General features: G+C 33.5%; 1 protein-coding gene across 3 annotated transcripts in view; it reads left to right on the forward strand.

The window, feature by feature from the left end:
* The first annotated feature begins 1,497 nt into the window (after nt 1-1,497).
* LIN28B (lin-28 RNA binding posttranscriptional regulator B) overlaps nt 1,498-15,978 on the forward strand; it is a 116,154-nt gene continuing 101,673 nt past the window's right edge. For 2 of the 3 annotated variants that reach the window (XM_024755705.1, XM_024755713.1), the window contains exons 1-2: nt 2,102-2,151; nt 2,467-2,654. In XM_024755705.1, the coding sequence (XP_024611473.1) occupies nt 2,121-2,151; nt 2,467-2,654 (219 nt within the window). In that variant the 5' untranslated portion in view covers nt 2,102-2,120. Of the gene's footprint in view, nt 1,631-2,101; nt 2,152-2,466; nt 2,655-15,978 lie in introns of those variants that run through there. The other variant, XM_024755722.1, reaches the window with a different exon arrangement.

Raw genomic sequence — 15,978 nt, forward strand, 5'->3', positions numbered from 1 at the left:
TAGGAGTGTGTTTGGAGAGACGGGGAGGGGGGTTGCGGGTATAGTGGGGGAGGGTAAGCTCCGTAGCTTTGCCGAAGGGAAGTGGTATCTGTACAGTTTCTCGGTAAACTGCTTGTTTAAGAAAATGGGGGGGGGGTGGGGGAAGAGTAGTGGTGCGTTTTAATGTTTCAAAGACGGGTTTTATTTTATATTCTAAAGGAAATCCAGCATTTCTAGTTGATCTATAACATTTACTGTAGTGGTCGATAAGGGAGGCAGTATTGGTGTCAGCATCTAGTAATCAACAATCGTTTGAACCAATTTTAAAGGTAAAGGGTAAGCAGTTTGAAACAGGGGGCTGGCCGGGGAAGGGACGGTAGGAGCCTAACCCGTTATTAAGTTTTCGTTTATTCAACTCTTCTGTCCCCTGGTAGTGGACTTTTAAAATGTCAGGGTCCGGTCAATAAGATATAAATTTACCTTTTTTTCTCCCACTTGCCTCTCTTTTTCACCCCCTCCCCCCGCCCGCGCCCGCTGTTTCTCCCCCACCTCTTTCTCTGGCTCCGCAGCCGCCTGTGCTGGCGGCTCCTCTTCACCTCCCCTGCCTGGCGCTCCCCTCCCCCTCCCTGCCCTACGTCGCCTTGCTCTTGGGGAACAATCGCCACTGATTGAGGTTCACTCTATGTTAGGCTGGAAAACTGGGCTGTTATTTAGGAAGTCATTAATCACATCTCCTCCCCCGGAAAGAGATGGCGGAGAAACCTGTGAAGTACAATTCCTTACCAGCCCCCTCCAAAATGTTCCGAAATGGTAAACCTAAACACAATTTGACTACAAGAAGGTGATAGCGATTTTTCCGGTAGCATTTTATTTTAAATTTGAAACAAATTTCAGGTCACAGTCAGGTAATTGTGTATAGTTCTCTTATTGTAGGTGTAGGTTACCATTATCTAAAGTTTCATGGGTGTGTAATTAGGTTCAATTAGATCTTTTGTAAATTACATATTTTCCTCTAAGATTGGAATTAAATATGAAATTTGCATCCCAAGCAGGTTTACTGTTAACGGAGCATCTGAATTCTTAGGGGGAAAAAAGCGTAACGTCGGTTGCTTTATTTAAATGGCTTTTTTCCCCTTAAATGAGATTATTTAGACAGGCTTGTGTGTAAGGCACGCGTGTGCACATATATGACTGTGCCGTTTTTCTAAATCGACGATTCACAAGGACCCTCCATTGTGTTTAAGTAAAAGCACGAAATCGGCATTCTGATTTATCGTAAAGAAGCGTCCCCAATTGTCTTTAAGATAACATGTTTGAGTTTTTCGTGTTCATTCATAAATTATTTTGATGTCAGCATAGATGAAATGGCGATTGGTTATCTCTTCCTCTTGCCAGCCCCTTAAGGATCCGAGGTGAAATTAGTAGCAAGAAAGCATGTAATTGACAAAGTCACGTGTGCTCAGGGGGCCAGAAACTGGAGAGAGGAGAGAAAAAAATCAAAAGAGGGAAAGCACATTAGACCATGCGAGCTAAATTTGTGATCGCACAAAATCAAGATGTTAGATTGATGCAGAAGATCACTCCGTTGCAAAGGGAAAGTTTTCATCTCACGAGTTTGGAGCAGAGGGCCCGTGGGGCAACATGGCCGAAGGTTAATTTTCTTTTCTATTGTTTTACTGTGATTTTCTCTCTTCCTTTCTCCCGCCCTCTCCCTCTCCCACCCTTCTTTGCCCGTCCCCCCTTCCCCTTTTACCCCAATACTGAGCAGTACCCCTCACCCCCCATCGCGCAGTGGGGCTTTCTGCAACCTATTGTTATAGATCTCCAAAAATGTTTTGTACCGCCCACACTGATTCACAACTTGAAAAGCTTTCAGGGGGCTATTGTTTGAATTGTTTGAGTGTGATTAAGCGCAGTTTCAGTTAGTGAGCCCAAGAAAACTTTTATACACCTGCCCCCTCCCCCATTCCACCCCAACTTTAATTGAAAGTTATTGGGGGGGAGGGGAATGCACATTGCAAATAACCCTGGATTCACTGCTGCCGCATGTGCATTAACTAGTTCTAACCATCTTCACGATTTCTCTTTCCTCCTCGGGCACGCCGGAAAGAATTAGTTTCGCTGAAAATTTCTCTTTGTAAATGGGATCAGTGTTAAATCAGCAACATGCAAGTAAAATAATCGCATGCTGTACTGTAATATGTGGCCGAGAAACAGAGTTAAATGAAAACGTACACGTATGTACAGAAACGTGGAAGTTGTGATCGATAGAACAGTGTGGCTTCCTCCCTCCCCCGCTTTCCCTTTTAAGCCTTTAACTTAAAATATTTTCTGCCGAATAAAAGAAGGAATCAACCATTTAATAGCTTTTTTTTTTCCTTTCATTTCCTCTCCCCTCCACCCCCACTCCCAAGCAGTTTTTTTTTTCCTTTCACCGAACTGTATGGCAATACTGACTAACTGACTTTTTTGTCCTGTTCTACTCAGGCGGGGCAAGCAAAGGTGGTGGAGAAGAGCCCGGGAAGCTGCCGGAGCAGGCAGAGGAGGAATCCCAGGTTTTGCACGGAACTGGCCACTGTAAGTGGTTCAACGTGCGAATGGGATTTGGATTCATCTCCATGATAAACCGAGAGGGAAGCCCCTTGGATATTCCAGTCGATGTATTTGTACACCAAGTAAGCCAAACTGTTTTTGTGTTTTGTTTTGGTTTTGTTTTTTTCTCCTCGTCTTCACCTTTTTCATGTGGAGGAGCTGACCGGTAGTTTTGTCAGTGGGCTTACAATAATGTGCCCTTCAAAATCTTCCTTACAGTCACGAGTGAATACAGTTATTAGGGTGTGTACATGGCACCTTCCTGGGTGTCTTTTCCTAAACAGAAAATGAAATCTCTGAAATTTCGCTTCTGGGTGGTGGTTGACTTGATTAAGCAAGTTCCCCTCTTCTTTCGACAGCGAAATTGCCGTAGTGTAGCTTCCGGTGTTATCGGTTACGATACATTATGTGGCCTGTGCCTGGGGAATGAGTGGGAAATGAATGAGGAAACAGTGATCATATTAAGTTTTGTTTTTTTTTAAGCCAGTTTGCTGTTATAAGAAATCTGTAGGTCCCCTTATTTTAGACACCTCTAATCACAGTAGCTTCCCCAATTATTTTATATCTGTCTGTCCGGTAGTCTTTTGTAGATTCAAATTAAAATAATTTGATTTCACAGTAAAATAGAGTAGAACATTGTTGGCCTAGTATGGATTTGAAGAAATGCAAGAGAGGATTGTTGGTAATCAAACATTTTAGAAAAGTGCTCCGTGTAGGGCATAGGTCCAAGGATACTGTCTCTTTAAGAGACTGAACTCAAAAAAACATGTGGCCAGAGGCGGCTCTAGTTTGTATGTTTAAAATGTGCTAGTGGGCTACTTGGGGTAAATTTCCACTGTTGCTTATATTGTGTTGTAATTTTTTAAGATGCTTCAATACCAAATAGAATGTCATTGCTTCTTATTTTCGAAATTTTACCCAGAAACAAGGAAATTAATACCTCTCCCCCTTTCACTCCTCTGTTGTGCTTAATCTCTTAATAGTAAGAAAAAAAAAAAGGTATTTACAGTTTGCAAACTTGATTATTTCATCGAAAGAAGTTAGAGAAATACAAATTATCTGTAATGAATTCTTAGGAGTAAAGGGATTTAGGACTAAAGAGGTTTATTTTAGCTTGACATCTAAGTTAAAAATAATCGAATGAATGCATATCAGTCCTACAGGTTGACTGACATAGATACATGCAGGAAATAAATATTTAGTATATTTGAATAAAAATTTTCTGTTTTGATAGTATGTTGCATGTTCTTAGTAATAATTTACAACCTCCTTTCCCCCCTAAGGAATATCATCTTCAAATTAAGTATATAAACAATAGAAACATATGAAACCATTCTGTTTTGATCTGTTGTCCTGTGTGCTTGGTAGCTTCCTGACCTTGCTGTGTGGTGTGTGTTTTCCTTTCCTAAAGGCCTGGCTATCATTATTGGCTGTTTACATGTGGAAGGATCAGCATAATCTGTGAATTGAAACAGGGTTTAAATACATAAATAGAACTCCACAGACAGGCTACTGGATTTTATGCCTCCTACTTTATATGGCAAAATGAAGCCACATTTTCTGCTTTTCTCCTCCCTAGACTGAATGACTGAAATCATTGACAAATCCATTTTCTCTCAGGCCTCTGCTTTCCCTGCTTTGAACCTTCTTTAGGTTGTTAAATTGTTCTTTACAGTCTCATAAATTTGTTTTATAGATGAATGAAAAAAAATAGCCTTTTTCTTCTTTGTCTGATCACGCCTTGTTATAATTTCGTTTTCTATGTTTACCTTTTAATGTATTCAAATAGTAGACATTTTATTAACTGATACTAATGTTTAGAACAATGAGACATCCAATTTTAAGCTATTTAATGGTTGTATGTTGATAAACATTCCCATATCCACTGAATTAAGAAATGCTATATTGCTGCAAAAGTTTTTTTATATATATAGTGAATAGTTTCTAGAGTACAAACATTGATTATTCATATTAGACTTACTTTAAATTTTCTGTTACACATCATGTATTTACTAATAGAACAGTATTAAAACGATGTATGTGATAAAAAATTCTCTCAAAAAATATGTATTTGTATTTTTCATAAGAATATATCTGGATACATTCTTAGGAAGAAGTATGTAAAAAGTCAGTAAAACTCACGTATTAGCATTTTTGTGATGTAAAAAAATAGGGCAGTAATAATCTTTAAATTTAAAATTAGAAAGTGACATTTTAGGGCAGTTTTTGATGGTTAAAGTATTTGCTGTTTGAAATATATCTCAGTTTTTTCCTAGGGAAGACTATTTAGAATCAGTTGCTTTCTTGTTGTTGCTGGGTTTTTTGTTTTGTTTTTCTTTGTTTTTTTTTTGCTTCTTAGCTTTGATGCCTAGGTAAAGGGATTTCTGTCTTATATTGAAGCTTATATAAATTGCATATAAATCATTGTTCTGAAGAAGGCAGGATCCCACTGATTTTAGCCAAGCAGCTACAGGTAACAATTTGATGGCCATAAATAATGTGTGCAGCATCACTTACACAATCAGGTTGCAATTCAGGACCATTTTATAGAAGTTTTTAAGACATTTTAAAAATTATTTTTTTAGCTGCCATTTTTACCGTATGAGCATTTTTGAAAGCATACTAGATTTTATGTATAATCATAAATTAGATTTTTCCCCATTATGTCTGTATACTATTTTGTTATGAAAGAATAGGCATCATAGATAATTAGGAATTTTAAATGTTCAACTAGAGCGACATCTAATTATTATTTTAAATATATGAAGTAGTGGCGGTTTTTTTTGACTGTTTAGAAGTACATGTGTCATTGGATTTTTAAAAAGATATTCTAAAACATGTTTTTAATAGTATATGTTTGGGGAAGTGAAAAAAGAAATGATTTTAATTTCTTTAAAATAATATTTAAAAATTCATGCCAAGGCACCCAGATATTTTTTCTCCTTTAAAAATATTGATTGCAAAGAACTGCACATCAAAAACAATCAGTTGCTATGAAATGAAGAGAATATATGAGTGTGTTCTTAAAATAGAGCTGTACATTTATGGTTACGAATTCTATTTACAATTTGTTGGCAAAAATACAATCAAACTTTCTTTTAGTTGCTGTAATGCCACCAACTCCTCAAAAACATGCCCAAGACTTAGGTGCCGTCCTTTCTCTTTCTTCAGACTTGTTGATAAATGTAGTGAGACTCTGCCATTTGAGGATGGTATGTGACCATTGGTTTAAAATGACTGTCTTCATTGGATTTTCTAATGTTAACTGGTGATTTAAATGATTCTATTTTTATGGGTTTGTAATGAATAGATGTATTCTGATATGTTAATACTGAAACCCTGATAGCATTCAGTATTTTTAGAAACTTAACAAAAATGTATAGATATTATAGTTGTGAATTTTGTCACAGTCCACTGTTTTTGAGGTGTTCCTTAAAATTTTCAGTATTTAAAATATTTGGTGATGATTTAGTTTGTAAGTAGGATAAATTTGTAGGAATTTCTTACTTAAGCATCCAGTGCAAAACACTGAGTAGTAATAGTATAGATGATTAATTCAGATTTTAAGTCTAGGTTCTTACTCAGTTGATTTCACCAATTAGAATACAGTTATTTTGTAAGTGCTAATAATTAATACCCCTATCAGTTTATTGTTACTAAGTTTTTAAAAATTTGCCTCCACCGTTAGATTGTGGGGTAACATGTCTAAATTACCTGGAAAGGTCTCTGGCAACTTTCTGAAATATAATCTTTTAATAGTACTTATATATGTGATGATACTTTAAATGAATCACATGGTAATTAAATACTAGATCTTTTATTATTACTCAATAACTACCTGTTGATGTTATGTAAGTTTTTCTTTACATAGATTTTGACATTTATTTTTAAAGTCATTATCTCAACCAATAAGATAAAAATGATCATTTGAACTTTATTTTGTCCAGAGGAGGGTTGGAATCCATTCTCCTTATTACCCTCTCTACAGCTCATTTGCATAATAATATTTTCTTGTTGGGTTATATATTTGGGATTGTTTGCCATCAAATAGGATACAAAGAATTTTTTAAAAATAAATTTTTTTATTTTTATTTTTGGCCACGTTGGGTCTTCGTTGCTGCACGTGGGCTTTATCTAGTTGACACGAAAGGGGGCTACTCTTCGTTGTGGTGCACAAGCTTCTCATCGCGGTGGCTTCTCTTGTTGCGGAGCACGGGCTCTAGGCACGCGGGCTTCCTTAGTTGTGGCATGTGGGCTCAGTAGTTGTGGCTCACGGGCTTAGTTGCTCCGCGGCATGTGGGATCTCCCCGGACCAGGGCTCGAACCTGTGTCCTCTGCATTGGCATGCGGATTCTTAACCACCAGGGAAGTTCCACAAAGAATTTTTAACATAAATGTGTTTCATTTGTTTCACAGTTTATGTAAGAATTCTTTTTCAAAGAGAAAGAGTAATTTCAAAATGATTGCAATTTAGCTATTATTACTCAGTTGGCTTAAATATTTAATTTGGTTTTTAAGTCTTCAATTACCTTTCAGGTATTGATGTTTTCTTCTTTTGCTCTTTATTTCTGATTTATGGTTTGATCTTTATGAGAATACAAATGCCTATATTACAAAGATTTTATATATTTTATGTTCCTATTACTTTGCTCAGAAAACATTTCAAAAGAGTAATGGAAATAGAAGAAATAAGAGATAAGTTTAAAGCATTTTTATTAATAGTATAGGATATGAAAACATTTGGAGATGACTAGTATTTAAATACATGAAAATTGAAGTATTATACACCGTTCAATTGATGTAGCATGGAGTTCATGTCTCAGTGTTTTTAACATTAATTAGCTACACAATTATGAAAACTGATTTACTCCAATATGCTCATGTTTAAGGGCTTTTCATAATATTTAACTACCAATTTATTAGCCCTATTACTTTTGTCATAGTTTAGAGTGAAAACATTTTTCACACTCAGAATAGATATGGTTATTTTTTTTTCTTGGGGCTGTTGAAAATGTCAATATCAAAAAAAAAATAATAATAATAATATTTGGATAGAGAAATCTTGGAAGTTTAAAAATGTGATAATAAACAGTTATACTTCATTTGTTAGTGAGTTCTGCATTTTAATATTTTGAAAATGGTTCCTAAAGCTACCAAATTTTCAAGATGAATTGCCCATATGACCAGTTTGGAAGAATCCCAAATGAAATGCTTTGAAGCTACTTAATCATAAAATCTCATCTAAAGGCATTTAAATAAAAACTGTATGAGACTTTAATTGTCTTAAAAAATATTGGATACATTCCTTCTGGTTTTCAAATACTGATCCATTTTCAGGAACTTTTCTGTATACTTCTAAAAAGATATCCTTGTTCAGTTCAAACATGAAATGTGAATTGGGTACATAATTAAGACATCGTCTTCACTCCTCATTTTAAAGAGTATATTGATGTAACTCAAATATTTTCCTCTTATTTTTGATTCTTCTTTTTTAAAAAGACCATTCACAGCAAATGAAGGCGATAAATTCAAGAACTGTTTTTTAAACAAATATGTGACAAGCCACTTATGAGTATTTAGCATAACATCTTTAACCTGTCTTTAACTCATCTCAGAGTTCTTGGGTTTCATAAGAAGTTAAAAACTTGTTTTGTTACCTGGACTCAACATGGAAGTCCTTCGAGATAAATTTTGTTGCTTTTGGACAGCAAGGAACCCTAATAAGGGTTTGGTTGAATTAATCATCCTGTTCAGAAATTACCTAACTATTGCAGATAGTTTTGTATACCTTAACTGAAAAGTTTTATTGGTATCGGGATTAAAAGTTACTAGTTAAAAATATGGTGTACTGTATTTTTATTTCTAAACCAAGTATAACCTAAACAAGTAAAGTAAGGATATTTCTGATTCAACTGGAAATTTATTACTTTAAGTATGATATTTTGTAGACTTGATTTGGAACTAAATATTGAGATATTTCTCACTGAATTTCTCACTGGAACTTCAGCTTGTTCAATATGTAGTTACTGAGGTTATGGCATTGTAACATATACAGCCCATAAGGAACTTAAATGATTTATATTCTTAACTAAAATAATGTGGTAACATTTTCTAATATCAAAAAAATTGATAACAGTAATATATCAAAAAATACATTGTAGGTTAGTGGGGTACATTGAGAAATGATCTTTTAAAAGAGTACTCTATTAATTAATAAAAATGTTTGTTATGTTGCATTTTGATACATCAGGATTAATTTTATCTTCTGTCTAGCAACAAATTAGAAGATTATCTGATGATTGCCCCCCTTCCCATATCTAAATATCTGACAGTTTAGAAATGCTGTCTCAAATAATATTTATAGATAATTGATAGCTTTAGTCTTACGTTTCTTTCTGTAATCAGCTGCAAATTGGAATAATACCTCACTTTTCAGGTGTTGTGAAGAGTAGAGATACCATTATATAAACTGCCTAGCAGGTATGTGTTGAATAAATAAACTAAAATGTAAACTAGTCTTTTTGCCACAACAAAATCAGGGATAAGTTATTATCAGTGGTATGTATTTGTGGTTGAAAATGAAATTGGTATCTTTTATGTGCTCTCTTTAAAATTAGGCAAAATGTATTGCACAATCTTAATAGCTTAATTTTAATTACAGTGAACTATAAGGCTTTTTATTATAATTTTATGGTATAGAGTATTGTTTACTATTGTTTAACACATCAGGATATAAACTGAGACTTGGACATAATTTTGTGATGCAAATGTTTTAATAGTTTGTTTCATCGTGAGATTTTTACCTATGTATTCAGGTATACGTATTCAGTTTGTATTCTTCAGTATAGGCGAAGGGAAAAATATGAAATATTGTCTTAAATAGACCTGCTGTGATAATTTAATACCTATTGCTCTATTAATAATTACTTAATACTTGGCGAGGTATGATACAGTGGTATAGAATCTGGTCCAATAGATCAGTGTTCAAATCCCAGTTTATTATATGTCTGTAGGGGAAGTAATTTACCATGTCAGTGTTTCAGCATCTTACAAGGGAAGGGACAAAAAAGTACCCACTTTGTATAGGGTTATTATGAGAATTAAATGTTATTAGACATGTAAAGCATTTAACGCAGAGCTTGGCAGATAGTAAGGACTCAGCGATGTTTGTACATAATTATTATTACAAAGGAGATATCATGTGGTAGAGTGAGGGAGAAAATATCAGAAATAAAGGTTTGGGTTTGGCTGTGCCACTTGGGTGGGTTTCTTACTTTTGGCTAGTTGCTTCCAAGGAGCTTCAGTATTCTCATGCGTAAAATGTGGCAATAATATCTTGCCGTCCCTATTTTTGAGGGGTGGGGTAAGGGTCAACTGAGGTATCATACATGAAAATAATTTAAGAATTCTAATTATCCAGGTTTAGTTTTAATCTTCATTTCAAGCACTATATTTTTATTAATACCTTCACCATTATAAACCTTTGTCAGATTTTTTAAAAGATAGTAAGCTCATGTCATTTATCTTTTTTGCCTTGTCAACTTAATTGAGGTATAATTTATATAGAATAAAGTTCACCAAATTTAAGTATACAGTGAGATGAGTTTTCACAAATTGTGTAACTTCCACCACAGTCATCATACAGAACATTTCATCAGCCCAAAAAAGTTCCCTTTTGCCCATTTGTAGTCACCCTTGAAGAAGAGAGGCACAGTTGTCCTATGATATTGATAGGTCATATTAACTGGTTAACTGACCTGTTTCTTTTAACTTTGTCTATTTAGATATAAGCTGCAACCCATTATCCTTTATGAAATACAATCCACTTATTTTCATGTTTTTGTTTGTTTCTCTTTAGTTATTTCTGCTCGACAATGACCTTTTCACCAGTAGTTTCTGTGCTTGTGAAAGTGAGATTAATTAGCATACATTTCACTAATCTTCAAACTTAAATTTCATTTACCCTTATGGTACTTTTTCATACAACATAAACTCACTGCTTACCTAAAGGGCCTAATGAGGCTTATTGATATTCTCATTTCTTGTCAGAAATTTAATGAATTTCTGTCTCAACTGAGTTTTTGTGTAAACATTCTTAGAGGTTTAAATCGGCAAGAAGGCTTATTGCTGTATAAAAGTATTAACTTTTAAGAAAGTGGTAACTCTAGAAAAACTTCTGGTTTAATAATTTATCTATTCAACTATTTTTTTAATTGATCACATACTAAGTGTAAAGCATTGTTTGGTGATAGATTTGAGAGTTCTGCTCTCCAGATTGCTATATATTCTTCCTGTTTACTTCCTTTTGGCAAACTTTTTAATAAGATTTTTCCAATTCTCATTCTTTTCATACAAGGTATGAAGCAAAGGCTCATTTTCCCCATGTACTACTCACTTTCTTTTTACAAAGTTAAATTATGCTCCTCTCTCTACCCATAATTTGGGGATAATTATGATGAAAAAATAAATGTTAGTTTTTAAACTTTTGAACTAAATACAATGATTTCTCATCAGTCTTACATAGTTTTCAGATTTCATGCATAGAAACTAAACTGTCTTTACCATTGCTGAGAATCATATTATTTTATTGTGCTATTAGTAGTATGCTTATTTTTTACCAGCTGCTCTAACTTTTTGTTATAAAACACTTTTTAAGATCAAACCTCACTGAAATTTATTATTTTTGTTCCTTAAAGTTAGCTTCTATTTCAAAATCTTGTAAGTTTAATTTACTAATAACTCGAAATTTTTCTTTTCAGTTTTATTGTTCTATGTTATATAAATACTCTATGTAAATTTCAAATTAATTTTAATTTGGCCATGATTTGTTCACGACCATTTGTTAAGCTTTGTAAGCAATTCCCTAGGTCTTTACAGTTAGTAGCTACAAAGTTCCTAGATGCAGTAGTTCCTAAATTCTTTTATCTTAACGTGTTTTCGTTCAAATGAATTATCTTTATCCTTACTTCAGTTTGTAACAGAAGTCTGACAACACAGGTTATATCTATCACTTTAAATACTTAATAGATCATTGATGTGTTGTAAAGCTTGGAATGAATGAATTCTATCAACTTTTTTCCCAGCCAGAATTTTAATAATACATCATTTTGCTTACAATATGGAAACACTGGTGCTTGGAAACTAATTCCACTTTTCAGCAACTCCTTTAAATAGATTAAATGATACGAGAGACACGCACCTAACACAGTTCAATGTAAGCCATACATTTAAAAGGATAAATGAATGATTTTTTTTCAGTTTTAACAAGAAAAAACAAAAAACTTCTCTTTTCAGGATTGGTTAAACTATGAGTCAGAAATTTAATCACAGTCTTGACCTCATTTTTTTTTTTTTAGCTCTCTAATTAAAATTTTTAGTTGAATACTAAATCTAAGGACAGTTGGATTTGCATGTTTGCCCCTTTCACTGTTTCCTCCCCCTTGCCATTGAAGAATTTTGAATGGGGAGGAATTTGCGCCCTTTGGCTCAGGTTGCAGACCCACTTGATCAAGCCAGAGAAGCCGGGGTCAGAACTATTCATTGCTTATCTTTTCCTTGGGCCACTTGTAAATCCTGCCTTTCTGCTCTGCAAAAAATCTCTTTATATTAGACTTATAATAAAGCCTGGAGAATAAAAATGGGCATAATAGTTGATGCTTGATTGTGACTTCACATGGGTTAATTTCACTATTTTTGAAGTTTTTCATGCCACTGCAGGTTATTTGATGTATGTAATTTTGTTTAAATAATGCTATTTCATTAGATATTAGAAAAGCATCCTGTTGGTAGTGAAAGTTTGGTGAGATGATATTCTGTCTCAGGTTGAGACTTAACACCTTTGAAATGTAGTGATTACTTTTAAGTAAACTGAATTTATTAATTTGAATTCAATCTATAAAAGCCCCAAAGTATTTTGTTTTGATGTGCTTAATTTCTAGCATTTATGCTGACACTTAAAATTTTCCTGAATCAACTATAGCACAAGTTTATGAACTGTATCAATAATCGTGTAAAGACTTTAAATATAGACCCAGGTTTAAACAAACACAAAACACTTTGTTCTTATCTCAGCATCCCTTAAAAGTATACAGCTCTGGTTCAGGACCTCAGGACCACCCATCACCCTGGACATTGGATACTCCTATTTATTCAAGAAGCTTGTGAAGTATCTGTGTGCCAGTGGGGGGATGGTGTGTGTATCTGTGTAGGGAATCACAGTTAGGTGATTTTACCCCAACAAAAACAGCACCGTTGTTTATAAGCTGAATTATGTCCCTGTAGAATTTTCTAGTTGTAAAACCTAATTTACATTAAATATTTGTTATTTTATGCAAGCGCTGGTTGCAGTTTTCACATTTTTGATGCTTCCATAAGGTTAAAGTGGGCGTCCATTAAGATTAACCTCAATCCATTACAGCCTTTTGGCTTGCAGGCCCCACCCGTTGGCCTTGGATAGCTAATACCAAGCTTTTGTTTCTTCCTGTAGAAAGGAAAGGAAAGAAAACTGTTCTTTCTTTTTCATTGTGTAAGTCATGTGACTTCCTTTTTAGTTAGTTACAGATAGTGTTGAAGTGAATCTCAAAATGCATAACATAGCAAATGTTGTGTTTATATGAAATATTTATTGAAATGTGCCTCTTATTTAATTCATGTGTTTTATGCATTAAAATATTTGTTTTGAACAACTATACCTTATATTACATCCATGTAGTTTTTTAGGAAGCCAAAAAAAGGTTACCAAATAGATTTTTAAAATAAAACTGATATTATCTATATCATGGTAGTTTCTTAGTGTATACGTTTTTCTCTCAGTTATCTTGTAGTATCATTTGAGGTTTTTTAACTGTAGCTTATTTCTCAGAACTCACAGTGTAAAGAAAGTAGCAGTGATGTTTGGGATGATTTTAGTCAGGAAAATTTGCTGATAGGAAAAAAATGTGTTACAGAACTGCATGTACATATAAGAAGGAACTAACTGGATGTATTTCTTTTTGCTCCTCTTCTCTCTCACCTCTCTATAATAGTAAGTGGTGTAGCTAGCTGTTAGGAGAAAATGCTATCCAGCTCCTAGAATATTTACGTTGATGCTTAATCCCAATTCGGGGATTTAGTCATGATGATATAATTTACTATTAAATATTTAATCTTTAAAATTATTTAAATTTGTTCTTAAGCTGTTTTCCCAAACCTTTAAATTCTGTTTTAGTAACAGTAGAGTTGTCCCCAAATAATAAATAAAATATTTTGAAAAACAGTACTTCTAAAAGAAGTATCCTGTCAATGATTTTTAAAATACAATGTTCTTTGACACATGATATTTCCCTGCAAGTCAGTACTTTTAAAAGACTTCTAAGGAGAAATCCTACTGTGTTTTAAAATCCTGTATGCATTTTTATTTAAAATGTTGTGTTTCAGTAAAATAAATTCTTACATAAAAAGCATTGTTTCTTACATTTTCAATAGTCTTATACATCTTGAAAGTCAGTGATATTCAATGATTTTGCTGTTATCCAATATAACTTGGTTAGTTCAGATTTTTTAATATGAAAAATCTGTTGAGATATACAGAAAAGCTACTTAAGTTTAATAACACTGGGTTATCAGTTTTTCAACAACCAGGATCTGGTTTGAAGTCTGCAGTGTGCTTGTCATGTTTTCATGTTTTCATTGACATTAAAGTGTATAGTAAGTGATTTATTTTGCATGTGCTTTACAATTGAGTATTTGAACTTCAGTATATTTCATTAATTAACTTTTAAATATTTATTGATATTTTATTTAATGTTTAAATTGCCACTAAAATTTTGCTTTGAGGAAAGGTTTAGGATACTAAATCTTTCAAATATGTGATACTTCTTCATTTAACATTTGGATAGCAAGGTATTCATAAAACACCAGCAATCTATTATTAAGTATTTGAATTAGTACCAACATTTTTTGCTGAAATAATCCATTTAGTATCTTAGTGTCACTCTGAGTTTAAAATAAAAAGATTAAGAAACAAAGTCTAATTTTAAAAAATTACTACCAGATTTTTTGTGTACCTCTTGCTTTTTTTTTTCCTAACAAAATATGATTTTAGAAAGTGAAAAGTTGGGTGCTTTTCCCTTTATAACTATTTTTCTCCTGCAAAGTTTTCTTTAACTTGTGTGAAGAGTAGTTAAATGAATTTACATGGCTTTAAGTGTCTTCATGTTTAGTCAGAAGTACAAAGTTCATTTGTGGGGAGTAATACCACTTGGGATATTGCTACTTGTTTTCATGAGGGTTACTGTAAATAAATAATACGTGAATGATTTGATTTCTAAATTTTCTTTCCCCTAAAATAAACTTTATAAAAAATGGGAAATAATTTTTCAAATTGTTGAAATATCTGAAGGACCAAGTAAATCTGGACATTTGTTTCAGTACATGCTCTTTAGTTTAGGGTTGGGTATTTTTTTAATGATATTCTAATATAAAAAATCTTAATAAGTAATGTTTGGGAAGTTGTTAGTTATTGACCACTTTTCCTTACTCTCTGCCTTTACTTTTAAAAGTATCTGGTCACTGTTAAATCATTAATATTCCTAAAGGTAATCCAGAATTTCCTATGAGATTCAGTGTTCAACATTTATTCAATTATTCGAATTCACAAAATTCAAATGATTTTTGGAAAATCTCATAAGACATGGGATAATGTTTTCAGAGTACGATTTTATAGAATAGAATTCATTATTTTGATACATATGTATATGTTCCCATTTTTAGCTGTAAATTGAAAAAATAAATTACCCCAATTATTAAAGCATTATATTGTCCCCAAATGATTCCTGCCCTAACATCATTTGATCTGCCATCGGGAATTGTTACGGCCTTACGTGGTCTCTCTCTTTAGTGTCCGCCTCCCCCTTTTCCCCTCCCCCACTCCCCTTCGGGAAGGAAGCCTGGGGCCCTAGCTCTAGAGATACCAGAAAAAAGCAGTCACTCAGCAGAAAGTGTCTGTCTTTAGCAGAAGTATCATCCCTTGGAGAAGAGTGTGTAGTTGAGAAGAGGTTAATAACAGAGTTTATCAAACTTTAATTTAGAATTCATTTTTGGTACAGCTGGATATTGTGGTGTTAAGAAAAAAGAAGTCTACTTTGTCTGTTTTAGGCATTAGCAAAGTCAAATTCAGTCCTTCACCACTTTTCTCTCTTTACTTAGCTTTGGCTAAATCTTTTATACTGTTTCTAAAGGCTGTTGCCAGTAATTTTCCTAACTTTGAAGAGGAGTGTGAGTTCTGAAAAAAAAAGCCATGGATGGTTAGGTAATTTTAACATTTCTAAACACTTACTGATTATTTGAAATATTTTCCTAAATTTCCAAAGGAAGTTAATATGAAATGTTTTACTCAATATCATTTGTCATCTAAAGATAATGTTTGTG

This window comes from Neophocaena asiaeorientalis, unplaced genomic scaffold (assembly GCF_003031525.2).
Source record: "Neophocaena asiaeorientalis asiaeorientalis breed wild unplaced genomic scaffold, Neophocaena_asiaeorientalis_V1.1 scaffold105, whole genome shotgun sequence".
Taxonomy (NCBI): domain Eukaryota; kingdom Metazoa; phylum Chordata; class Mammalia; order Artiodactyla; family Phocoenidae; genus Neophocaena; species Neophocaena asiaeorientalis.